The sequence below is a fragment of the Gavia stellata genome, chromosome 7, assembly GCF_030936135.1.
Source record: "Gavia stellata isolate bGavSte3 chromosome 7, bGavSte3.hap2, whole genome shotgun sequence".
NCBI lineage: Eukaryota > Metazoa > Chordata > Aves > Gaviiformes > Gaviidae > Gavia > Gavia stellata.
The window spans coordinates 13,452,325-13,477,983 of NC_082600.1; the positions used below are offsets into that span (position 1 = coordinate 13,452,325).

The 25,659-nt window shown below is 40.9% G+C and overlaps 1 protein-coding gene across 2 annotated transcripts; it reads left to right on the plus strand.

Moving 5' to 3' along the window:
• The first annotated feature begins 12,356 nt into the window (after positions 1 to 12,356).
• HSP90AA1 (heat shock protein 90 alpha family class A member 1) lies at positions 12,357 to 20,781 on the plus strand. 2 transcript variants are annotated; one of them, XM_059819300.1, is made up of 11 exons: positions 12,357 to 12,411; positions 14,094 to 14,252; positions 14,350 to 14,716; positions 15,222 to 15,355; positions 15,823 to 16,131; positions 16,845 to 17,010; positions 17,286 to 17,476; positions 17,611 to 17,758; positions 18,833 to 19,101; positions 19,495 to 19,828; positions 20,035 to 20,781. In XM_059819300.1, the coding sequence occupies exons 2-11, from the start codon at positions 14,094 to 14,096 to the stop codon at positions 20,142 to 20,144; spliced, it is 2,187 nt and encodes a 728-aa protein (XP_059675283.1). In that variant the 5' UTR covers positions 12,357 to 12,411; the 3' UTR covers positions 20,145 to 20,781. The 2 variants fall into 2 exon arrangements, with proteins under 2 accessions (XP_059675283.1, XP_009817830.1); XM_009819528.2 differs by lacking the exon at positions 12,357 to 12,411 and having other exon boundaries at positions 14,064 to 14,252.
• The last annotated feature ends 4,878 nt before the right edge of the window (positions 20,782 to 25,659 follow it).

Here is a 25,659-nt window from a genome sequence, read left to right on the forward strand (position 1 = left end):
AAACTCCTATGCATATATATACAAATACATATTGCTCTACCTATCTATATGTATTTGTTCAGTATGACTTCTATAGAGAATATTTATATTTGCTCTATTAGCCCCATCTGGTGAATCCTAACAGCACTGCAAACTCGACAGACTTCATGTCCCGGCTCTTAGACGGCTAGTAGAGCATACCCAGAGACCCATATTCCTCCCTTTGCTGTCACAGTAGCACAAGCACCTAGGAGGAATCCTCAGTAGTATATTATTAATGTAGTTTCTAAGCTGCTCTTTTGCTTTAATGGATTAATCTTACAAGTTAGGGTGCTACTATCTTCATTCACATTCAGAAACATGAACAGTCCATTAATGCAGTTTAACCACCCCCCCCCCTTCACAAATAGAGATATCTTCCATTTCTGTTCTTTAGTGCCGTTTGAGCTGAGGCCACATGTGACAGCACGGAATCAGCTGCTCCTGTAGAAAGCTTAGCTTTAAAAATCTTTCTGAGAGAGGGCTGTGGTCCACTTTGTGTAATTGCAAAGGGATGTCACCTATCAATGAGTTCCTTTCAGAGCAACTGTTAGTGTACATAGTCATGGGCAACCTGGTCTAGGTGGCCCTGCTTGAGCACAGGGGTTGGATAAGATGACCTCCAGAAGTTCCTTCCAACCTCAAACACTCTGTGATTCTGTAAGTTTATTCTTAACATTATCATTTATATTTGTGCAATATCAATATAGTTAACACTATTTTGAGTAGGCAACATTTTACTTATCTTCTGTAAGAATAAATGATTATAAAAGCTCTTTCGAAGTGCAGGATCAGGATCATAGTTTCTAAACAACAAATGAGGGGGCTGCTTGCCTCTAATGTATGTGTTAGCAAACCCAATCAGCCTTTGATACACGGTGTGTAAGAATAATACAGTCTCAGCGCCTGTCTTGACTTGCTCCATGCCTAAGGAGTCTTGTTCAGTTTCTCTCTACTCTCCTTCTCCTGCTGCATGTCCAAACCAAGTAATGGGGTGATTTTTTAAAAAAGTGTGATTTGAAGGTTACCTGCATAGAGCAAATTCTGCAGAAAGATGAGTGATGACAGTGGTTCTTTTACTGCCAGACTTAGCTGATGAAGATTAGTTACTCTGCTAAGGTAAGCTGGAATGTGGCTACAGTATGTTTTTTTCCATCAATTCCTTTTGGAAAATTCAAAGCTAATCTTGTCATAATCTTCTAAATCATTTTAGTTAGTGTAAATTGTAATTTATTCTGTTTCTTGTGTGCTTTCGTTCCCACAGCTGTGACAGGAGAGAACTGCGGGCAAAATAAAACTAGTAGCGAGACACAAGGCTCTCATGGTCTTTATTCAGAACAGGTGAATAAAGGGGGCTATTTAACTGAAATAGGAACATTAAATAATAGCATATCTTAAACAGGAACTTTACATCTTTAGGTGGTTTCAGACTTGGTTACCATTAAATGATCAACAAGAGGGACTTTACACTATAACATGTCCCTTCAATAAAATGTGTTTCCTTGCAGTATTATTCTGACTAGAATGGATTATGAGCAACTCCATATTAGTCTCATCATTATACCAACTAAGCCAATATCTCTCATTCTCCCAGAGAAATTTCAAGCTTATTCTTGAAACTAAATAATTACCTCAGAGTGTTCCTATACAGGTAGCGTTTTCAGTTAAAGGAGAGTGAAAATCTCCAGTCTTCGTTATTTTGTCATAACTGTAAAATTTAAACACTGGGATGTCCCAGAATGTAAACAGGAAATTAATTAATGATAATAATTGAAATCTTGTGATGACTTTTCTTGCTTTGTAATACAATCTAACATGACTACATTAAAAAGCCTACTAAATTCGTCTTGATTAAACAGTTATTCATCCTACACTATCTTTGCCTTAAGTAAGAAATTAGAAATCAGAGAAAAGTGAAAATCCAAAATATACACTGGACTATTAATGATACATCTGAAACAATAATTACATTTCTCTGTCCTTCACTCTCAAGGCATATATCCAAATTATTTGTATTTTTTCACTCAGTTTAAAAAGCCATATGCCACAGCCAAGTGTGTGTGTGTATAAATATACATGCAGCAAGGTTTCAGCTCTATTTATCCTTATTAACACTGAATCTGTGCAAACTGAAGATGAGCCCATGGATGAAGAGAAGACGACTCTTGCTTTCCAGGCTGAAATAGTTGCTCATCAACACTTTCTATTCCAGCAAGAAAATATTTCTGGGGGAGCCAGTTTGCAATTCATTGGTTGCAAGTAATCTAGCTATTAATGTGACTCAGCCAGTAAAACACTGCCTAAATTCTTAAGTATATCCTGAGAATGCTCAAGCCTTCTGTTGTGGTCTCTGGACAAAAGCAGACTCGAGGCCGTGACTGATCCAAACAAGCTGGATCCTGGGAATGACTGACCCGACAAGCACAATTGCATGCCGACCATCATGGATTCAGGCACAGGATGACCACTACTACTGTGAGGTCCAGCAGCGGCACTTTAATAGAAACATTGCTTGTGCTGGTGTCTCCAGGAATGGTCAGTTTGGGGTCAGCTTCTTCGCTGCCTACCTGATTGCAAATGTGACTGTGCTCACAAAGCAAAAAGACATGCAGTATATATGACACCTTCAATTCAAGGCTCTCTTGCCGTCATTGATAATGATAAATGTTCGTGAATGGAATTTGCTGTTCTCTCTCTTGTAGCTGGCTAATGTCAAGTGAACATATTGCAGAACAGCAGTGAGAGCACCAGTGCACAGTCTGATATAATAGTATCTCTAAAATTAGCAGCAAATTTGCCCTGGCTGGGTAATAACTATTGACTGAACTTTGTTTAGCAAGAGAGTGAAGGTGGTATCACACAACACAGCACCACAGCTGCATTTAATTTTTAGTATGCATAACATTTAAAGAAAAAGGTCAAACTTAATGAACTTCTGCATTATGAACTCCTTCTTGCAGTTCATATGTTGCTGTGTACTGCTGCGCTTTATCAGGGGTTTGAAAACTGGGGGAAATATACACTGAAATGGTATAATTGCTGTAGTTGTTGCATTTGTTGGAGCACAAAATAGGTATAAAGCACCGGTTCATCATTATCAGCTAGTCGATGATTAAGAATTTCATATTACAATTATATTAACTCTTAATTTCAGAAAAAGCTTGTTATTTGGCCACTTGTGCTGCCACTAAAACTCTCAGATTTCATTCAAGGGGGAACCCCGTGGCTGTAGAACAAAGATTATCCTAAATCTGAAGGAAGACCAAAGAGAATATTTGGAAGAAAGGCAAATCAAAGAAATTGTGAAGAAGCATTCTCAATTCATCAGCTATCCAATTACACTCTTTGTAAGTGCCTTGTTTGAGATGCTAATAGTACATGCTTTGAAACACTAGTTGCATACCTAATGTTCTTGCATCATTCCCAGATGCTATTAGCACAACATCAACCAAGCTGACTTTGTACTTTAGCATTAACATTTACAAGGACTCCACATTACGTTGTGTGATAATTTCTTCGTTTATTTCTCTAATGATCTCTTTAAGAATACCATCTATGTAGGACAGAGTTATACCACATATCAGTCAAATCTAGATGATGAGTTTCTCATTCACCAACCCAGAGAATGTCTTACAAAGCTAACATTTATGTTAGTGAATATAGTAAGACACAGTCCATGCTTTTGTTAAAACCTGGACTACTTGACAATGAAAATGCATGTTTGTTGCTGAAGATACTAAATTAAACAGGTGAAGCAATAAACTCTGAATGTGTATTTTATACAGATATATCCTAAAGTTGTACATTTGGGGAATTGGAAATCTGCTGACATATTTAGATATGCTTCTGAAAGAGGTCTGGTTGGCCCTGACTAATTAGTAATTTTGGCTTTTAAGCACTAGGTATTATGGCTCTAGTTCAAAAACTGAGAACAGACGAGCAGAAGGCAATTTAGAAATGTACTTTGAATGCCAGGTGTATCAGTATTATATAATGAATTTTTTATGGTTGGACTCAATGATCTTAAAGGACTTTTCCAACCTAAATGATTCTATGATTCTATGAATGAATTCTACAAAACTATACAGCAGAGTTGGAAATACTTCTCATGTGGCCCATAACGACCTTTACTCTTAAAAAAGCAGTGACATGCAGGGAAGACAATCAAGATGGAAACAACATGCAAATTAAAGAATATAACAGGAATGTGAATGCAGAGGTTTCTAAAGAAAAGAATGGCCCACTGTAATTTTCTGTCTCAGACAACTAAGGAGAAGGAAGCCATCATGGTTATATTTGGTATAAATTCATAACTGTATTTCTGTCAGATGAAACAAACTTGGAACAGTTCTACAGAACTACAGGTAAGAGAGATATTTCATTTTGAACCAATGATCTGAGGAAATGCAATTTTAGATAAGTCATTAGAAAGAACAGCTATGCCCTGAGGAAGAAAAGCTGGAAAATCCCTTCTTTTACTATCCCAATCTTTTACAGCTCCTTCCTGCAACTTGGCTTTGTAGATCTACTGTGAAGGACAGCAAGAACAAGGCACAGAAAATGCATTCTGTCATCAGTTTTTTATAGTTTCATTTTATAATAAAGAACTTTTCTGGTTAGAGTGAACTTGGTGCTTTTATTTTAAACACTAGACATTTTAAAAGTAACTTGAATTTGTCAAAATAAAGGTACTTTCACTATTCCAGACATATCTAATCCAAATAAAGTGGAGATGCAGATATCCTGGGCTGTCAGTATCTGAAACAGTTTTGTCAATCATGGGAGTCAATGCGACTCCCACCCAGCTGAAAGAGCTATTCTGGAGGGCTTTTCCTCTCAGTTTTGTTTTGTCAATGATGAGAGAAAAAAGGCAGAAATATCTCCTGGCAAGTATTAACCGGCACCAGTCTGATTAAGAAATAACCTGATGACTTCTAGTAACTCTAGTCTGTCCTACTTTTACAATGTAAAGCGCTGTACAACAGCTGCATTATACTGACATGCATATTAACCGACTAAGAATACCCTCAGCTCAGCTGACTGCAAAGCAGGATTTCAGTATAAACAGCCAAGTTACTTTAGGAGATATGCCTCAGTATGGCAGGAAGCATCTCTTTGAAAGAAATGAAAACTGACTTTCCCTCTAATTCACTATGCCTGGTTACTGTACCCTACAGATAGATTTGAATATGATTAATCAAGTACTTACACAGCTCTTGACAAAATTTCTCGAAGTACCTACTCATAGGCAGCTTTAATCAAAATTATCTTACTGCTACTATTCTTTTTTCAGCATTCTTTTGTGGAGAGAAAGCTGGGATTCAGAGCTCTCCTGGTTTTTCACAAGAAATGAATCTTATGATCTGTATGACACAGCAGGAAAATAACATTCAATTGTGCCTAGGCAGAGTGTTCATCATGGATAGCTGTGAAGCCTTAATCTGTGATTATCTGAAAGCACTCCATAATTTTAGTACCTAGTTTTTCCTTAACAGTATCTCTCTACTAAAATGGAAGTACTGTCTGAAATATTTAAAAAAAAAAAAATCTATCAAACCTGTCCTAAAAAGTCTACCCAGAACAGATTTAAACTAATTTCTTGCCTTTTCTTAAAAGTATAGACTGCCGAAGTAAAGACTATATCCCATGTTTGAAATACTAGGAAGAATCAACTTCATGGACATCTATTTTAAATGCTAATGATCTCCCTTCCTGAAAAACGTGGAACCTGAACTTGCAGATTTTTTAAATTCCTATAACTTCTAAAGCCTTTGTTGAAACATGCTTCATGATGAAATTTGAAACTTCTAAGCTTCTAAGCTAAGATGGGAATGTAAGTGCTCCATACATACCCGTACATGCTAGTAAATATGCAACAGGATATAGCTGTTACATGTACTAAACCCACAACCTTTACTGTTATACTAAATCTAATTCTTAGAACCTGAATATATACAGAGAAAAAAGTATCAGGTTTATTTCCATACTTCTTGATGCTGAGGCTCTATTAGGTTATTTTTCTAGTAATGTAACTTTACTGTCACTATAATTTTTAATGTCTTCATGGGAAGTCTAGGATTTTGTTTGTCTGGGGGCTTTTTAGTCGAACCTTCTGCTCTCTGCAAGAGCTTTTTCTCCAAGTTTCTTCTCCTTCTGTATTAGTATCTATTGAAACCTATGCCTATGAACAGAAAAAAGCTCTTAGCTATAGATAATAAAAGTTACAGCTGCCACCATACCTATTGTTCTTCCTCCAAAGCTAACATTTTTATGTAACTATTCCTGATTTAAGGGTGTTCTGATGGGCAAGATTTTCTACTGTTATTCTCCAAACCAAATAACCGTGTGCACTGGTTTTTTGGTCCCATGCTAGACAAAGACAGCACAAATTTCAGCAAACAGGTTCTGCAGTCATCTTGCAATGCTCTTAAAGCAAAGAGCAGAACCAGATACTGGAAAGAAACACTTGTAACTCTGTGGAAGACGAAGTGTCCTATGTTGCCAAGTTTGCATAGGTATAATTCTTGCTTTTTACATATAATTTCAGCTAAGAGGTGTATAATTACGCATTTATTCTGGGAAAAGTGTAAATCATTATATAAGGTATAAAACTATAAAGACAGTATCCCTTGTTCCAGTCACAAGGGAATATTAAGATGAGGACCAATTTAAAATATCAAATTGTAGTGGTTATAAACTTAACCTAATCTATTAATTTTGTAACAAACAGCATATAAAGTAATTTATAATAAGATTAAATCATTATTCTGTGGCCTTGTTAACATTCCATGAATCCAGGCCTTTCCATGCTCATTCTCTCAGCCTTCCTATGCAACTGAACTTTTATTATAAATTATAATTGACATTTATTATTAGTGGAATTGTTGACTTTTGCTATAACAAATATATTCTTGTTCAACAGTTTAAGTCCCTTCAGAATTCCTTCTGAGAGCAATGACTCTGACAGTTACCACACTCCCTAACACATACTTCAAGAACCATAAACTCCCAGAAAGAAAGATGCGTACATATTGCCCTTGGTCCATACAATTATTGCTGCCACCTACAGTTCAAAAGCACAACTACATTTTACGAGATCGATTTCGTTCTCTGCCTCTTAAGTACCTTTTCACCGCAAAAATATTCCTTCTAAGTGACTATCGATCCTATTTCTAGTATGAATCGCCTTTTTTGTGATCTAAAGATCTTATGATCGCTTCGTCTTCCAGTAAGACATGAGAAAGTAGGAAACAGGACAGCCTGAGGAACAGTTTTAAGAAAGCGTGAAGCTTTGCTCAGTCAGAGATCCCCAGCCAGCTTTACATTTCATTATGATAACACAGATTTTACATGCATAATCCCATGTGTTAAAGAAAACTAGACACGTATTACCACATCTTTCTACTTATGTCAGTCTTCTAAAATCTACTGTTCAGGTAATTTCAGTTGCTGCTGTTCTGTTTTCCTTAAGTAAACCCTGAAGCACTGAGATAACAACATGACAAATCTGTGTCAGAACTCAGAATTCATTTTAAAGCAATGTTATAAAAGCATTAAGGCTAGAACACCAAGCACTTTAAAGTTAGTTAAATGCTGGAATTAGAAATCTCTATGCAAATGTCATTTGATTTCTTTGTGGCTTATAAAAATAAAAAAGTCTTAATTCAGCAACACAGAAGATGCCTTTGATGGAATCAAGAGTAAAACCCAGTTTTCCTGGGTGTTATTTCAATGCTTTGAACATGAAATAACTTTCTTCCACCCATCTTTTACTTTGTTCTTTTTTAATTTCGTAACTTTCATATAGCAAGGAGTTCTATGAACTGCGTAATTAAAGACTCTATTACGATGCAAATGTATATGGGGAACAAGTATGGGACTAATCCTTAGGAAATCAGCAAATACAAGATTGAGCCTCATGCAGTTTGTGCAGCAATGTATCTAACTTCCTAGCACATGTTGGTATGGAACAGTTTCCGGTTAAAGAAGACCTGGTTCTTCACCATTTGAATCAAATCTGAATTTTTTGAAAGCAAAAGTTGCTCAGATTCTGACAAGAAAATGGCAAATCAACTACCTGCCTGGCCTTCAAATTTTGAAATAGAATTGAATACTGTGGTTGTTGGGGTTTTTTTACCTTTGCATTTACAGTAATGTTTGAAGTAGTAAATCTTACTGAATAAATGGCCCCATGTTATTCATTTTAATACCGTATAATCAGAAAAAATGAAATCCCATGTAACCATCCCTCAGACAGTGGCTACAACAGTTGTTTAAAAAAATGGAATAATGTTTTTAGTCTAGTTTCCTAAGGAAATGAAGCACATGCAATAATGCGGTTGTTGTCCATCCATCCCTAATGATTTTGACCTATTTAACCAATTCAATCAAAGTTAACAAAGGAATAGAGATCACAGAGATATTAAGGTCTACAAAAATCAATAGGTGGGCAGCAGAGGTGTGTGCTCTTATGGCCCCTTTTGAGGGAAGGGGCAGGGAGAATTCAGCTTTATCCTCCCTGTTGGGCTGGCCTAAGGGCTAACTCTTTACTGAGCACACCTGCGTGCACCAGCCGTAGTACATACTGCTTCTCGCCCAGGTAGAACATTAAAGGAAGGCAGATGAAGGACAGATGGGTTTCGGATGACGAGGAGAGTGGTCAGGGGTGTGTAGGGGATACAGGAAGGAACAAGTGTATGTGAATGAAGGAGCTGAAAATATCAGGCTTCAGCATTTCCCCCGTTAATAGAACTATTTGTTAAAACATGAAAGTATATTAATCTCTTAGTTGAAAAAAGGGAACTCTCTTGCTCAGATTTTCCCCCAAAATTAACTCTGGCAGAAACCAAGCCTGGAACCAGTCTTTTTAGGCTAAAACTGAAGCAATACAAAACTGGGATCAGTTAAAATAGACTAACCATAGGAACAAAGTGCCTATCTTCACTAGACCTCACTGCACAACAGAACAAAAAGAATATAGATTATTCACAAGTCATGAAGAAAATATTTGTTTTACACAGGAACTTGGGTTAAGCAGAGCTGGGAAAACTTAGATGGTTTGGTATAAGATTCCTTTCTCCTAGTGTACACGTCAAACAATTTTGACAAAAGAAATCAGTCTGCTTTTGATGACTGCTTTTGAAAGCTAAGTAACACAGTCACAGAAGAGAAACAGAAAGGTATGACTGCTACATTAGACAGTATAAAGGCGCGTGATCCTGCAGACATATGCAAAACCTTCCACAGGTCTTCACATGCTTAAAATTACATATATTCCCAAGTCTGAATGACTGAATCCACATTAATCAAGAGATTAGAAAGGAAAAGATTTTCTTAAGAAAAACGTCTTGAATATTTTGATAAAAACGGCACTCTTAAAATTTTGGACATCTCAAAAGGAGAGCACACAAATAATTTTAGTAGGATATTACTGGGAAAAAATACTTGGACAGATTTCCATAAATTGTAATAATTTAGCAGTTCTCTAAAATACAGAAGTTATTTTGACCCAAAAAAATGTTAGAAAACATTTCAGTTAATGCAATCTGAATGTAAGAGGGTTTCAGCCAGAAGGCATGTCCTATAGAATTTGTACTATACCACAACTATTTTTAATCTAAGAAAAACATGAAAGTTACATCGTTATGCTTGGGTATAAGCGCCACACTTTATTAGGATAGTGGTAAAAAGCTATTAAGCTGCTTTATGGAAGCCGGCAACCAAAGCAGCTGTTAGACCATTGAAATCATAGTCACTATATAAAGAAAGGAACACGTCATACTCAGGAAAGGATTTTGGTGCTTATTATTTTGTAGAAGGGTGTGTGTTTGAGAGAAAGGAAAAGAAATGCATTGAGAAGCACCACATAATCAGACTTGAAGAAGGTACAGAAAACCACCAGCCAAAGTGAGCACCAAAAAGGTGACCCAGACAGAATTGGGGAACTTTCTAGGCTGAGCGTTGGCTAAAATCCAGCCTTTTCAGTGGCTTAGAACTGTGAGCCAATAACCTCACTCTTACAGTTTGATTTCTTCCATGTGCTGTATAGATGAACAGCAGCTCATCTATACACCCTCTTATGTTATAGTTGACACCACTATTAATTTTTCGTTCTAATTAAAAATAAACCACAGGATCCTGTATTTTGGCCAACTGCTTGGGTCAGAGCTGTAACACCAGTATTTAGAAGGGCAGAGTTCTGCAGGTCATTGAACCAATGCAGGTACTGATCTAGATACTGCAGAAACTGCAATGAAACAAGCTGTAATTTTAATTCCTTGGCGGGTCCTACATGATGTCTTGCACACATACTTAATGTATCTTCTTGTCAGATACCGAGAAGTACTGAAAACTCCCTGAAAGACATAATGCTGCAACCAAATCAAGTCTGTAGGCCCCAGTTCAATCAGATTTGCTTGTCTAGGTCAAACTGCAGGATAAATGATGTTAAGAATCTTAAATTCAGCATAAGGATCTTCGGTTAAATACATTAATGGATCTTTGCAGTATCTAATTCATGTGGCATGCTACCCAGTCTAATTTAGGATGCTTAACTGGGAGAAGGGCAGATTAGGCATATAAAAATCGGATTCCCAAAAGTCAGTCAGATGTTGAACTAGATAGCTGTCTGATGTACATCTAAGAGCCAATAGAAAATGGCAAGAAGCTGTACCTGGGGTGATTTTTTGCTGCAGAAACAACATCCTTTTTATTCCTCAAAGAAATAAATAGCTATTCTTTAGAGCAGGGAGATTGTCTAGATTCATGCTTACATGAGTGTATAGTTGTAACATGTAGCTTCACTTGGTATTTATATCCCAAAAAGTGGATCAGCTCCAAGCAGAAAGTTTTAGAAGCGTGCTCTGGAACACACGTGATGCAGATCATTCTCCTGAGACATGGAAGACCTGCATTTAACTCCCTCCTCTCAAGCAGGTCATTCAGGATATAAAAATAACCTCCTTGCTAAATGCCATAATCACAGAGCTACTGGGTATAATGACACATGTAGTTATACATCTTGCATAAAGGCTTTGATAAATGTGTGTATAAAGACGTCTGTAGCTGTGCTCTTTGAATATCAACCGAGATTTCTCGCAGATTAGATGGCAAAGGCCATGTCCAGGCTAAAAACTCCATCGGGTTTCAGGCTTTGGGCTGTTTGTCAACAAAGTGAATAGCATCAGCATCCATCTCCTGTCTCCTATTAGCACTTAAATCCCTAAGTAACTGCATAGTTACATAGGTCTTTTGAGCTTCTTGGATTTGATCCCTTGCCTCTTTTTATCCTGAACAAATATATAGACTAATAGGCATGGTTTTGTTCCAACTTGCAGACTCATACTTGCTGTGTGAGAAGCGATTTTGTTTTCCCCGATTAGGCGAAATGCTTTACCACAGCATCCCTAAGCTGTGATTCATCCAGCCACGCCGGGCAGAGCCGACGAGTCCTGCCGGGCGAGCAGGGAAGGGACGCGGTGCCCGGCCCTCCCGCAGCCTCCCCATTCCGCCCCGCAGCCCCGGCCTGAAGGGGAAGCAAAGCCGCAGCCACCTGCACAACCGGCCTGCGGGGAGCCGCCCGGCGCGACAAACCCGCCCGGGGCTGGGCGACCACAGCCCGGCCGCTGCGACTACGGAGCGGAGACAGGGGGCTGAGAGGACAGAGGGCGGCTCCCGCTCCGCACCCCGACTCTGGGCCCTTCTCCCGGCGGGTGAGGGCGGGGGGCCCCCTGCGCTTTCTAGGCCCTTCTCAACAGCGCGGCGGGACGCCCCGCGGGTAGAGACGTACGGGGGGGGGCAGCCGGACTGGCCCACCGGCTTCTAGGACGTTCTGGGAGGCGCAGGGCAGCGAATGACATCACCCGCCGCTTGCGCAACCCCCCCCAAACCCCTCCCCCTCAGCGGCGCGCGCGCCCAACGGCCACCCCGGGCGGCCAACGCGCATGCGCCCGCCTGCCGCCTGCCACCTCGCCTCCCCGGCCGAGCCGGCGGTTGGACAAATGGGGAGCGCGCGCGCTCACTCAGCCGCCGGCTCATGCGCAGGACCCACCCCCGCCCTGACAGTTGAGGCAACGGAAGACGCCTGCGCGAGACTCGCGCTCTGACGGACGCCTTTCGCGGACGGCTACTATTGGCTGCGAGCGGCTCGACCCCGCCCTTTAGCGGCGTGGTCGGGAATCTCCACCCCCTTTCCCCCATCGGCCCCCACCGCCGCGCCGCCCCCTCCCCCGTCCCTGTCAGTGAAGGTTCCCGATGGTTCTGGAAGGAGGCGGCGCCGGGGGTATATAAGCCAAGCGGGCGGCGGGGAGCGCGCACTAGTGGTGGTACGGTGGTGCGGGTAGAGCGTGTTCGCAGCTTCAGTGAGGAGACCAGCAGCCTTTCCCTCCTGCAAAGGTGAGCGGTGGAGGCGGCTGTAGCGATAGCCGGTTGTACACAAGGGAGGCTCTTCTGAGGGAGCGTTTTCCTCTCAAATCCCAGCGGTTGGTACATGTCTCCGCGTGGTGCTGGGGGTGAGGCGGGGTGATACAGGGAACCGCGTGTTGCAGGACGTGCTTTTTCCCTTTCTCCCTTTAGTCCCTGGTAAAAGTGAAGCGGGCTTGAAGGGGTCCTGGGTCTCGAAGTTCGGTTATGGCTGAAAGAGGGTGAGGTGCTGATGTTTCCGAAGCCCGCATATTTAACTTACTTCTGTTTTTGTCTGTGAAGTAAGGTGGTGGACGGGGGGAAACCTGCCGGGCAGCCCCTGGGGGGGCGGGGGGCAGTTTCCGCAGGCAGAGCTGGGGGTGGGAGGCGTAGGTGGTGGGTTTCTTGTCGAGGGGTGTACGTGCAGGACTCACGCCTTCCTCAGAGGGGTGCAAGGGGGGTGACCCGACCCCGCTTCGTTACGTAGGGGTAATCGTGGGGGGGAGGGGGAGGGCGCCGAGGGAGCGTTGATCTCAATGAATGGGCGCTCGGCCACGAGAGCGCAAGATGGAGGAACTGCGGCGGAGGAGCCTGTTGGGGAAAGCGGCTAAGGCAAGCGTGGGGAAGGAGCGAGGGAAGGGGGCTGTTCGGCAATGCACCCTGCTCGCGGGGAGGGGGGGCCGTGGGTGTGCGCGCACGCGCTGCGCGTGGCCGGTGCTGACGGGGGGGGGGGGGGGCGTTGGGGAAGGCTCTGGCAGTTTCTAGAATCTTTCATGCTTCTGAGGACAGCCAGCAGGGGGCGCTGCGCGGCGGCGCGTGGGGAGCTGCTCCCGCCCTGAGCCTGTCTTCCAAATCGCTTAACGGGCGCCGGCTTCGCTGGGGCGTTTGGAGCCACGTCTGATAGCTGACTGATTTATTCTGTTCTTACTTCGTTAGCATTGTGGTTAAGGATTACAGTATTGCACTTGGTCTGCGTTCATTCCGTAGCGGTTAAAGTGGGGTTGTGGTCGGAGAGGTTTTCTTTGAGTTCGAGTCTGTCGTTCTGAGCCTTGACTCATGCAGAGGATACCATAGGCAGCAGGTGGCCGGTCAAGTTTGGATAATCTGTTGGTGTAGGACGGAGTAAGGAGTTCAGCTGGGCCGTATTGGTGCATGAGTTACGGTTGTGGGTAGTGTTTGCATCTGAAGATAGCAGTTGTATGAGCAAAATATGAGGTGGATGGGTGAAAAGGAAAGTATTCCCAACAGAGACTTTATTGTGAGAATCGACTACAGAGTAATGCAGCTAACCTCTCAAATGTGGGATAAGTTCTCAGTTGTATTTTTCTTGTAATGTATGCTTTGTCTGTGATGGGGGGGGAAGTAAGGTCCGTACATGCATTTGTAAATTAATGGACGAGAGAGGAAACGTTCTGTGTTACCCTAAATGGTGCAAACCAAAGTGAAAGTAAAGCAAGTCTGTAGTTAAAATCTCAAATCTAGTTTCTACATTCTTCAAAATTCCTGAATTGTTACTGCTAGGAAATAAGAGCTGTTTTTTTCTGTGTTCCTGTGGTGCTGTATTTGAAACCATGTAGTTAAATACCTTTGTCTCAGAAGGCCATTGTCGCTGCCTGTAAAAGGGTATGTGCAGCTAGCTGTTCAGGATGGGATTTCAACTCCTGCTCTCCTTACAGATGCCGGAAGCTGTGCAAACTCAAGACCAGCCAATGGAGGAGGAGGTGGAGACCTTTGCCTTCCAGGCTGAGATTGCCCAGTTGATGTCTCTGATCATCAACACTTTCTACTCCAATAAGGAAATCTTTCTGAGGGAGCTGATTTCCAATTCATCAGATGTAAGTACCTTAACTCCTAGACTGTTTTGTGTCAATAGGACTACTGAAATTTTTAGGAATAGTCAGGCAATGTTAAAGCCTGCCTTTTCTCTTGCAGGCTCTGGACAAGATAAGATATGAGAGCTTGACTGACCCAAGCAAGCTGGATTCTGGAAAAGACCTGAAAATTAACCTGATTCCAAACAAGCATGATCGCACTCTGACCATTGTGGATACAGGCATAGGGATGACCAAAGCTGACCTAGTCAACAACCTTGGTACTATTGCCAAGTCTGGTACCAAGGCTTTCATGGAAGCACTGCAGGCAGGGGCTGATATATCCATGATAGGTCAGTTCGGTGTTGGCTTCTACTCTGCCTACCTGGTTGCAGAAAAAGTGACAGTGATCACCAAGCACAATGATGATGAGCAGTATGCTTGGGAATCATCAGCTGGAGGATCTTTCACTGTCAGGCTTGATAATGGTAAGTATAAAATGTTTCTGGTCAGGTATGCTTCCTGAAGATTTTTGGCATTCAGATAGCTGCTCTGTGCATTGAAAAAGACCGAAACAAATAAAACGGGTAGTACTAATTATGTGTCAGATCAGGCACAGCTGTTCTCTTACCATTTCAGTTTGAGTAACTGTTGATATGTGAGAAGTTAGTGCCTTGAAGTAAATGGTGTATTATAATGAACACTAAGTTTTCAAAGCTTATACATGGAAATACTTCTGTAGACTTCTGCAACAACTCTGTATCCAGAAATGTGAAAGATGACACATGAACAGACTAATTAGTGAAAGTCTCTGTAGCTTATTTGAAATACATGCTGGGTACAGTAAGCTTGAGGAAGTGTCTGTAAGGCTGTTTCTGAACACAAAGCTTATGTTTTACTAGTGGTGAAGAAATTGCTGTTACAGGCATGTTTTAGAATTGGTCAAAGCCTAGTCAGCTCCTGCACAAGTAAAACTGGTAAACTCTGTTCTAGGTGAACCTTTGGGCCGTGGAACAAAAGTCATCCTGCATCTTAAAGAAGATCAAACTGAATACCTGGAAGAACGGCGCATCAAGGAGATTGTGAAGAAGCATTCTCAGTTCATCGGCTATCCTATTACACTCTTTGTATGTACCTTGCTTGAAATACTAAATAATTAAATCTTGCCACCTTAAAACAAGTGAATTTTTTAAATTTAAGAAAGAGCAGTCCATGTATATTTTGTTAATTAAAATTGTTACAGATGTTACATGGATGTAGCTCTTTGGAAGTGCAATTCTGTAAATTACAACTTTATTTATACAAGATGAAGTAACAAAAAATGCATTTTACCAAGCTAGCAGTATCACAGTCTCCAAACCATTGAGTGAGTAACTAACTACATCTTGATGTATTAGTGGAAATTAAGTGTAATGAAACTAAATAGCATAGACTGCCACATAAGCACATGGAAACAAAACACTGCTTGTGTCTCAGCACCCAGAATGCAAGTCCTTAGTTGAGTCCAGGAGGAAGACTTGATGCCACGTTCATGTGGCTGTTAATGATAAAACAACTAAGTTTCTCAATTCAACTACTGATTTTTTTTTTGTAGGTCGAGAAGGAACGTGATAAGGAGGTGAGTGATGATGAGGCTGAGGAAAAGGAAGAGGAAAAAGAAGAGAAGGAGGAAAAGACAGAAGATAAGCCGGAGATTGAGGATGTTGGTTCTGATGAAGAAGAAGAAAAGAAGGATGGAGATAAGAAGAAGAAAAAGAAGATTAAGGAGAAGTACATTGATCAGGAAGAGCTCAACAAGACCAAACCCATTTGGACCAGGAATCCAGATGACATTACCAATGAGGAATACGGGGAGTTCTACAAGAGTCTAACTAATGATTGGGAAGACCACTTGGCTGTCAAAGTAAGTTCTTGCCCTTCTTCAGGCAGAATTGTTTTTGCCACTAAAGCTGGAAGCTTGCTAAACATGCTACTGAGCTCTGAACTACTGTCTCGGATCTTCCTGTGATAAGTTGCTTAGTTTTTGGAGTGAAATGATTGTTCAGAACAGTCCCACTATGTGAGGGTGACATTTTGTGCTACAGTTATTCTGGCTACTGTTAAGGCTGTGTTTATAACCTTAATCCAAATCCATACCTCAGTTCATTGTAAATAAAAGTAAGTGCAGATGCTTTCCCAGTTTATTGCTTAGTTGTTACCAAATCTAATTGAAAAATTTAAAGCAGCTGTCAAATAAATGTAAATTCAGTTCTTTGGGTTTGTACCTTAGTTTTGATAATAACTCCAGCTAAAGGGGATGGGTAAGTGAGATGTAATTGTCCTTTTTGTGTGTCTGTAGTGCAAAGTGCTGTAAGAATACACATGCTTCTTGAAGCTCAGTATATAATATAGGGAACTGAGGATGTCTTCTGAATCGGTCTGCTTGCCTGGTAACAACTGAACATAACTTAGATCTGTCTGGAGGAAGTGCTGGTTCCTGACCAGTGTCTTGTTTACTGTTGAATTCTTTCCTGAAATCTGTTACTGTTTGCCTTTCTGCATTTGAAGAGCTGTTAAAGGGTTACTAAAGTGAGAGCCATACAAACTGACTAAAATGATTGTCTTGCTTTCTCACAGCACTTCTCTGTGGAAGGGCAGTTGGAATTCAGAGCACTCCTGTTTGTCCCACGGCGTGCACCCTTCGATCTGTTTGAAAACAGGAAGAAGAAGAACAACATCAAGCTGTATGTACGCAGAGTTTTCATCATGGACAACTGTGAGGAGCTGATCCCTGAATATCTGAGTGAGTATATTTTTTTTGAGGAAGATGTTTCCCAGAATACTAGAGAAACTGCTTAGCAATTTTGTAGTTTCCCTTCATATTTAAAGAAATTTGGGAGGGAGAAAAGACATGAGTCCTAAACAGAGCTGATCAGGAAGTATTTGAGCAGTTAGTGTTGTCTAGAATTCTGTAGAAACCAGTTCATAATTTCAAAAAGGGCAAAGCCACTTGGGTGTTGAATGCAAGTTTCTATTTCTTTGACACCTGGAAAGCTAATTCTTGCCATCTTCTTCTAGATTTCATGAGAGGTGTGGTAGACTCTGAGGATTTACCTTTGAATATTTCTCGTGAAATGCTGCAGCAAAGCAAGATCCTGAAAGTGATCCGGAAGAACTTAGTGAAGAAGTGCTTAGAACTTTTCACTGAGTTGGCTGAAGACAAGGAGAATTACAAAAAGTTCTATGAGCAGTTCTCCAAGAACATCAAGGTTTGTAGTCTTTTTGCTTAATAGTATTTATAGTAGAAGCTGCAGATTTTTTTGTTATGCCTGAAATAGTAAACTACCACAGATTAGTATTTATATAAAGGAATCATTTAGTAGTTTTTCTTCTACTTTTGTAGCTTGGTATACATGAAGACTCCCAGAACCGCAAGAAGCTCTCAGAATTGCTGAGGTATTACACATCTGCATCTGGTGATGAAATGGTTTCTCTGAAGGACTACTGCACTCGGATGAAGGAGAACCAGAAGCACGTCTACTACATTACTGGTGAGTTGGTAACAGGAATTGTCTATAAAAGCAAGTACATACATAGGGTTATCTTTTGGGGGTTAGAAAATGGAAAATAACCATGACAGTTTCCTTGGTGAATTTAGAAAGAAAGAAACTGGAATTTTAAAGTGGCAATGTAACAAATTCTGGAAAAAAAAAGCTACATTTTCAGTCTCTCGCTAAGTTGCACTGCTCTTCAGAACATTAGCTGAGGTGTCAGTTGAGTACATGATCGAGAAACCTCAGCATGTCTCCTGAGAAGACAGAACTTCCTGTGTAACTTCTACCAAAGTACTGTAGTATTTCTGAAATAAGTGGGTGCTGCAGAGCGTTAAAACCATGTAAAATAAAACTGTAGTTACGGTTTCTTAATACAGTACTGTTTCCTTGAGGACAGCAGAATTGGCTACAGATAATTCTTTTCCATTACTGTAAACTCTGCCCTTGCAAGCTTACTGGGAGTTCTCACAGTGTTCCCTCTTGATGAAACTGTCTGACTGCTTCCATGCTAATGGCCATCCTTGGGAAATGTACCATTTAATGGGCTGTAATAAAATAGTTGCTCTTGCTCTTGAAATCTAATGTTCAGTGTCACTGCTGCCACCTTGAAGGTGTGGGAGAATCTAAGGTTGTAAAGTGCCATTTGTTCAGTTCTCTTGCCCACCATTTTTTCCCCTATAAGCCCAGAAAGTATGCTTTCGAGTTTTTGAGGTACCTTTAACTCTAGGATAGCTTTGTGTTCAGGCTTTAGCTAATAAATTTGACCAGGAGTTACCTGAATTTTTAAGACCTAATGCTCAAACCAGTTTATCTGTTTGGGCATCAGATATTAAGACTTTTTTTCAAATGTAAATGCTGTACAGGGCTTCTCTGATTTCCTCCTTGGCAGGAATGGGAAACATTCCTTACCTGGCATTCCAGGAGATGTAAACTTAACTTTTCAAACCAGTGAAGTATTACAAGCTGTGATGTCAGTTTGAAAGGCTTGAGTCTCATCAGGCCAGCCTAACAAGCTGCCACATTACAGTGCTGAGGCTGAAACCACAACTGTAGCATTCTTGCTTCTTGCAGGTGAAACAAAAGATCAGGTGGCCAACTCCGCTTTTGTGGAGCGTCTCCGCAAACATGGCCTGGAAGTGATATACATGATTGAGCCGATTGATGAATACTGTGTGCAGCAGCTGAAGGAGTTTGAAGGCAAGACCCTGGTTTCTGTAACAAAAGAGGGTTTGGAGCTTCCGGAAGATGAGGAGGAGAAAAAGAAACAGGAGGAGAAGAAAGCCAAGTTTGAAAACCTTTGCAAAATAATGAAAGATATCCTTGAAAAGAAAGTAGAAAAGGTAATAGTAGTAATCAGTTTGTCTACATGTAACAAGTTGTTTAATGATCTGAAATGAAGTTGCTGCAGAGAAGGCCTGGATAATACTGTGTGCTGCAATTCCTTGTCCTGAAAGAGATAAAAATCTCTGTGAGATACAGCTTTAGATACAAGGTGCCTTTGTTTTGTTTTTTAGGGAAGCTAAGTGGTTCTGTTGAGTTGGTATTGCAAATTCTTCAATTTTATCTCATGAATCATAGGTCTTTATGACATGCAGCAGCATTTCAAAGTTGAACCTTGGTTTATGGGCTTGATGACCTTAAAGGTCTTTTGCAACCTAAATGATTCTATGAAACCAGTGGGGATAGTAAATCAAGTTAAGTTACAAACTTCTGCTTTGTATTCACTCTTCTAGGTGGTTGTGTCCAATCGTTTAGTTACTTCTCCATGCTGTATTGTGACAAGTACATATGGCTGGACCGCCAATATGGAGAGGATCATGAAAGCACAGGCATTAAGAGACAACTCCACAATGGGATACATGGCAGCAAAGAAACACCTGGAGATTAATCCTGATCATTCCATCATTGAAACACTGAGGCAGAAGGCAGAGGCTGATAAGAATGACAAGTCTGTGAAGGATCTTGTCATCTTGCTGTATGAGACAGCACTCCTGTCCTCTGGCTTCAGTTTAGAAGATCCTCAGACACATGCCAACCGCATTTATAGAATGATCAAACTTGGCCTGGGTAAGTTAGAAATCTGTCCTGTCTCCAGTAAACTGTGTGTGGTTACATGCCCTGGTGGGGTATGGGGTGTCTGGAGAGCACCTTAGTGTTCCTTATTTATAGTTGTGGAAAAGGGGGAGCCCTCAGATGAGTTGAAGTCCTAAGGACAACAAAGCTTTGAGTTCTGGTACCAGCATTAATGAATGGTACGTGTGTTTCCTGAACAGGCATTGATGAAGATGATGCTGCTGCAGAAGAAGCTAGTCCAGCAGTTACTGAGGAGATGCCACCTCTTGAAGGAGATGATGACACATCACGCATGGAGGAGGTGGATTAAAACAGTTTACAGGAACTCATGAATGTTTCCTTGGCTAATATGAATAAGTTATATTTTGTATATTATGAATGTTACCTGCCAAAAAAAAAATCTTTGACACTTTGTCTGCATTCCCTCTTTATATTTATTTTCGAAGATGTTATACCTTTATTTTTGTTACATTGCTTTTTCAGCTGATGTGAGATACAAATGCCATTGAGGGAATATTTTCTTTAACACTGTACAACCCTAAACAGGCAAGTAAGGAGTAGTTATTTTTGTCTGTATTAGCTGGTTGCAGGTGGCAGGGTTTTTGACTTATTCTTAATTGCCAGAAATGTGGGGAAGTAACAAAGATGGTATGACATCAGGATGTGTTCAAGTTTGTTTAGCGTTATACAGCTCTTCAACTCTAAATATGTCTAACATACAGTACCTAGTAACTAGGTATCTAGGAGAGCTGAAATACTTGGGGAAGCTTTAACCCTTTTGCTCCTAACAAGGTCTTGATGTTTAAAGTTGTTTTTTATACTGTTTAAGGATTCTGGATTGCACTCTACCATAGAATAGAATCCACTGTAAATCTCTATTGTGACTTATGCAACTCTGCATGTACAGTTCAAACTTAGAACTGTAAGAATAAAAGTGTTAAGAATGAGCTGTGTCACTGACTTGTCTGTTAACAGGGGGAACAAAGCCTGCTATTCTTCTTACCATCAGTGGCTGCTTTGAATCTTCAGTAGTAGCTGCTGTGTCATTAAATCTGTAATTAATACTGCATGCTCTGCAGTGCCACTACAAACTAGTACCGCAGAAAAGTCAGGCAGTTCTCAAAGATCCCAAGACAATTTTAATCTGAAAAAGTAGTTCTGGGTTCCTATGGGGTACTATGTGTTTATGTCAAAACAGCACTTTCCTGGGGGTGGGAAGAGTCCAATTCATGCTTTACTCAGAGTAGAGCAGTGCATACACTAAGGCAGTTCTGCTAGCTGATTAGTTAAGTGGCCTTGGGCAGTCACTTCAAACTGATGCTCTTGTGTGTCAGTCTAGTAGACTGATGACCTCACATTCTTGCAAATTATTCTGAATTTTGTCTCCAAAATGAAACTAAGGGATTGGATGTGAAAACAAAAAGTTGCTTCAGTACTGCTTACACAATTGCTGAAGGTCTAAGATGCTGGAAGGCTTCTGTTTTTTCTATGCCCCAGCTGCTCCCCTGAAACCTCTGCGTGCTTTAGACCACACTTGCATTAGATCATGTTGCTCTACTTCCGCCAGGGAGATACTGAGAGAGGAAATAGATGCCACTTCCCTTCTATTGTTGAGTCTTAAGTTTATGAAAGGAAACATGCCTTTCAAAAATACTGTTCCCACTGCTTTACATGCCCTGCCATGTGTCCAAAGTGTGTGCCAAGCTCATTGGCAGCTCTTTGTGATGAGAGGAATTACCTTGGCACCTACAGAATAGCTTGAAGTCATAGGTGGCTGCATGTGAGGTGTTTGTCTTCCATACCTGTCCTTCTGTGTTGTTACATACCCATCATTTGAAACTGTCAGACTACAGAAGAGATTGGTGCTTACCATGTTAGAAAAAGTTAGAAGCAAGTTGAAAGTAAGCAATGCTAAAACAATTTTCTTCGGCAGTGAAGAAAAAGAGATCAGGATCCCCCATGCCCCAGCCTGCTTAAACTTCAGTGTCACTGTTTCTAGTCGATCGGTATTCATTCCATTTGAAGCAGCATGACTAGGATGAAATGTCTTTCATGCATTGTTACCTTCTTGTGCCATAGTAATGAGTATACTGTTGCTATAGTAATGAGTATGACATGGAAACAGATGCAGTCTTTGGGCTTCTGAGAGGAATTGCGCAGTTAAAAATGCGTGTATGTCAGTACTGACTCGCAGTTTAGTGCATGGATGACAAAAACAATGATCAGAAGGTAAACCCTTCCATCCTGGTGATGATTTAATGTTGAAAGCTGTCAGGTTGACAGATTTCAGTCTGCTTTAGGTAGTTTCTCCAGAGCCTCACTAGCAAAAACTCTTATTCAGTAGTATTGTACCAAAACTAAGGACTTAAAAGCAGGTGGATTTTAAGAGATGTATGTCCTGTGACTAAAATATGTTTTATAAGACCTTTATAATGCGTAAAACATTGTGAAAATATCTTCCGATTAGTACATTGAGATCTAAAATTTAGTGACAAAAGATGCTAAAGGCAGACTTTTCCAACTGGTCAGTGAAGTGATGGCTCAAGTCTTCGACTCAAGTCTTTACCTCCCTTGAGAACTAATTTATCTGTAGGAGAAGAATTCAGGTGAAACTTGCAGGTTTTTGCTTTGGCACAGAGTGTGGAGCTCCCCTTGTTTGCTAGCTTTTTGCTGAAATACATTTTGGGAAGGATGGACACTGTTACCAAAAGTCCTCTTGCTCAGCTGCCTGTTGTAGCAGCTCACAGTCTTTGTTTCTCACATTTGTTACTGTTTTAACAGTAGATAAAGTGTTGCAGAGCACCACAGTGGAGTTCAGGAAAGGCTGGCTGTCCTGATAAGAACTTGGTTTTTTTCAGGGCTCTTTGACCCCACGGTGAGGCTCACAGTACAGTACTGCTGGGGGCTTACAAGTTCATTTCTCCTAAGCAGAAATGTACCGGTATTAAAATAGGTTTCTCCTTATTTGAGCTGCAGGACAGTGGAGCCAACCACTCTGAATAAGGGATTGCAATAAAGCTTGACGCAGCTTGGTGTTACGCTCTCTCCTTGCCTCCTGGTTTAGAGCTTGTACGGCTGACGATCAGAGGTTTCATTAAAGTTCATCAGAATATTTTCCTATCGATAGCAGCCTTTTTGAAATCACACCAGGGTTAAGGCATCGGGATACTGAACTCAGAGGTACTTGATTCTGCTGCTGTCTCTGGAAGGAAACCTACTCCATACGTGTTTTGGATTTTTGAACTTTAGCCACTATGGGGGCTAGTGCCCCTGTCGCTCTAGTGAAAGGCTCCCACCATTGCATGCAGTACAGTCTAAATTTTGGATGGCAGCAGAAAAGAAAAGTAGCTTTCATTGTCCTAGAAATTGCAACAGTCAATTGAACCTGATGGATTTCCAAATGTAACAAGGGAAGGAGCAGAAAAAATACATGGGTGATGAATGAGGGGGGGAACTGTATTTGTTTTTGAAACAATGCATCTAGAATGTGCTAATGATAGCCCACATACATAAACACTGTTGTTACAGCATTTGTGGGCAACGATGTGTCTTGCTGATGAGTTTTCTTCAGGTATTTTGCATTTATTTACAGCTAACTATGAAATGTTAATTTATTTATGTTCTTAATTTGTATTTGGAGGTCTTAATTTGACAGTAGAAGCCTTGGCAAATAGATCGCTTCAGATGGTCTTCTGCCTGTGCGTAAATTAAACTTTTCTCATACCAGGATTTGCTTAAAAGTGAGGGCACCCTAAAGAAAGAGTGCCCTGAACTTCAGATCTGTTTGTATGTTTCTGATACTTCATTATGTAGTGAACTTGTTTAAATGTTCTTTATTTTCACCAAAGCAAACTTTACCTAGGAAACATCTGAATAAGTCATACTGGAAAACGAAAAGTGATTTTAGACAAAGATTTGGTTTTATGCTAGCATATTGTAGAAATCATTGTATTTTTTTAAAATTAAGGCTAAAAAAAAGAACTGCTGAATAAAACTCCATCCAAAGTATGGCCGGTCCGAGGAGGAGCAGATGTAATTGTATCAGAGGAGCGTTCAGCATCCTTAGCAGCAGCGGTGTGAAGAGGAGACAGAGATGCGCGTTCTTTCATACCAAGGTGCTGTTTTGATGGGGTGATGAGGAAGAGGAGGGTGCGGGACAGAGGGCGTTTGGTTTTACACTGCACAGAGTTCTCTTCATTTGAACCACTAGCCAAGCATTTCATTATTAGCGCTTTAAAAGTACACAAGTACGGTTTCCAAGTATATTTCAGTGTAGTTTTTTTCTTACCTGTTTATGACTGGTTGTAAATGATACTGCTGAGTTGCCTTTCTGTATTAGAGAAAAACACAGTCCATAATACTTTTTAAAGCAAAAAAACCCCTCATTTTTTCCTGAGGAGAGACCTCTTCAAGTACTGTTTCACTAGTTTTTCCTGAAGCAGTATTTAAAAAGCTGTTAACAGGCTCCTGTTGCAAAGTAGAAGTTACATAAAAAGATGTGCAGAGTGATTTCTGAAATTATAACTGTGGCAGTCTCTCCTGCCAAGTGCCACTGAGGGTTGTGCTTTACTTGCTAAAATGCTCTCCAGCATTCTTGCTTTGCTTTTGCTGGCCCCTGTGGCAGACGGTTTTGTGTGCTGGAAGTCTGTGGAAAACCTCCCACCCAGAGATCTCAGTGATTCCTTTGGTGGGAAATGGACCTGGCAGCACAGAACTTACCTCACTCATTTGGAGTAATTTTATTTTAGTTTTTAGATGTTTGTTGTGGTTGCTCAGAAGACGGATCACTTCCCGCAAACTGCAGTATGAATTTCACTAGTGGTAAACATCAGAAAGGAATTAAACCTCTACTGATGCACAACATGCCAGAGGCAGTAAATGTGGGAGATGTTTCCCATTTAGAAGACCCACAACTTCTTCTTACACCTGGAAACTCAGTCCTGCCAGTTACAGATTCCCACAGTGATATTTTTATGGAACTGGAAAATGATTTTCAAACACCAGTGGAAATAATTGGTAAGGACATAGCTGCTTTTCCATCAAAATTCGTGGAATCGTATGAACTGTCTCAGAAATCTAGAACTACTGCGGAGTCTGAATGCCCTTCACCCATGGAGATCGAGCCTTCAGGATCTGTGGGATTTCTGGAGAACTCTATTACAGCTGCCCTGCTGCCAGAGTGGGACAGTGATGTGTGTGAACAAAGAGCAAACACTTCCAATTCTGGAATGCACCAGTGAAAAATTAAGGAACAAAAAACCTTCATGTGCCCTAAAGTAGGTATGGCAATAATAATAATAATAGCCACAATACTTGGTCCTGTCATTAATGTACTGTGAAATTGCTGAAGTTATCCTAAGGTTCCTTTGTGCAGTGGTTGAAGTTGTGTAGTAGAATTAAAGCTTCAAAATCGTCATTGTTATCAGATAGGGCTGGGTCCTGCTTACTTCATGAAATCCTGTGGTAGATCCATGCTGAATCTATACACCCAGGCAACTACAACTAAGGGCCTTGAAAAGTTTAGATGATTGAGAAGGACAAAGTCCATCTCACTATCCCAATTATTACGGTCTCTCAGGATCTTAAAAGAAGCGCTGGTTGATGGGGTTGGAAAGGCAAAGCTGGGAAGAGCCACCCCCTCCTTCAGAGTTCCTGGGGTTTTTCTAGGGAAACAGGAGCACAGGTTCAGCTAGATGTGGAAATACTCTTTTTTTTTAAATTAAGAGTAGTGCAGGGGATGATGTGGCGATACATGTATGACTGGGATATTCTTGTTGCCTTCTCTCCCAGGTTGTTACTTAAGCATTTGAGAGTGAGACTGTAAA

Excerpts from the sequence above, each read along its gene's own strand:
- HSP90AA1 (XM_009819528.2), top strand. The coding sequence starts at position 14,064 with ATGGGATTTCAACTCCTGCTCTCCTTACAGATGCCGGAAGCTGTGCAA. Across the intron at positions 14,717-15,221 it reads CACTGTCAGGCTTGATAATG|GTGAACCTTTGGGCCGTGGA; the intron begins GTAAGTATAAAA and ends ACTCTGTTCTAG. Across the intron at positions 17,759-18,832 it reads GCACGTCTACTACATTACTG|GTGAAACAAAAGATCAGGTG; the intron begins GTGAGTTGGTAA and ends TGCTTCTTGCAG.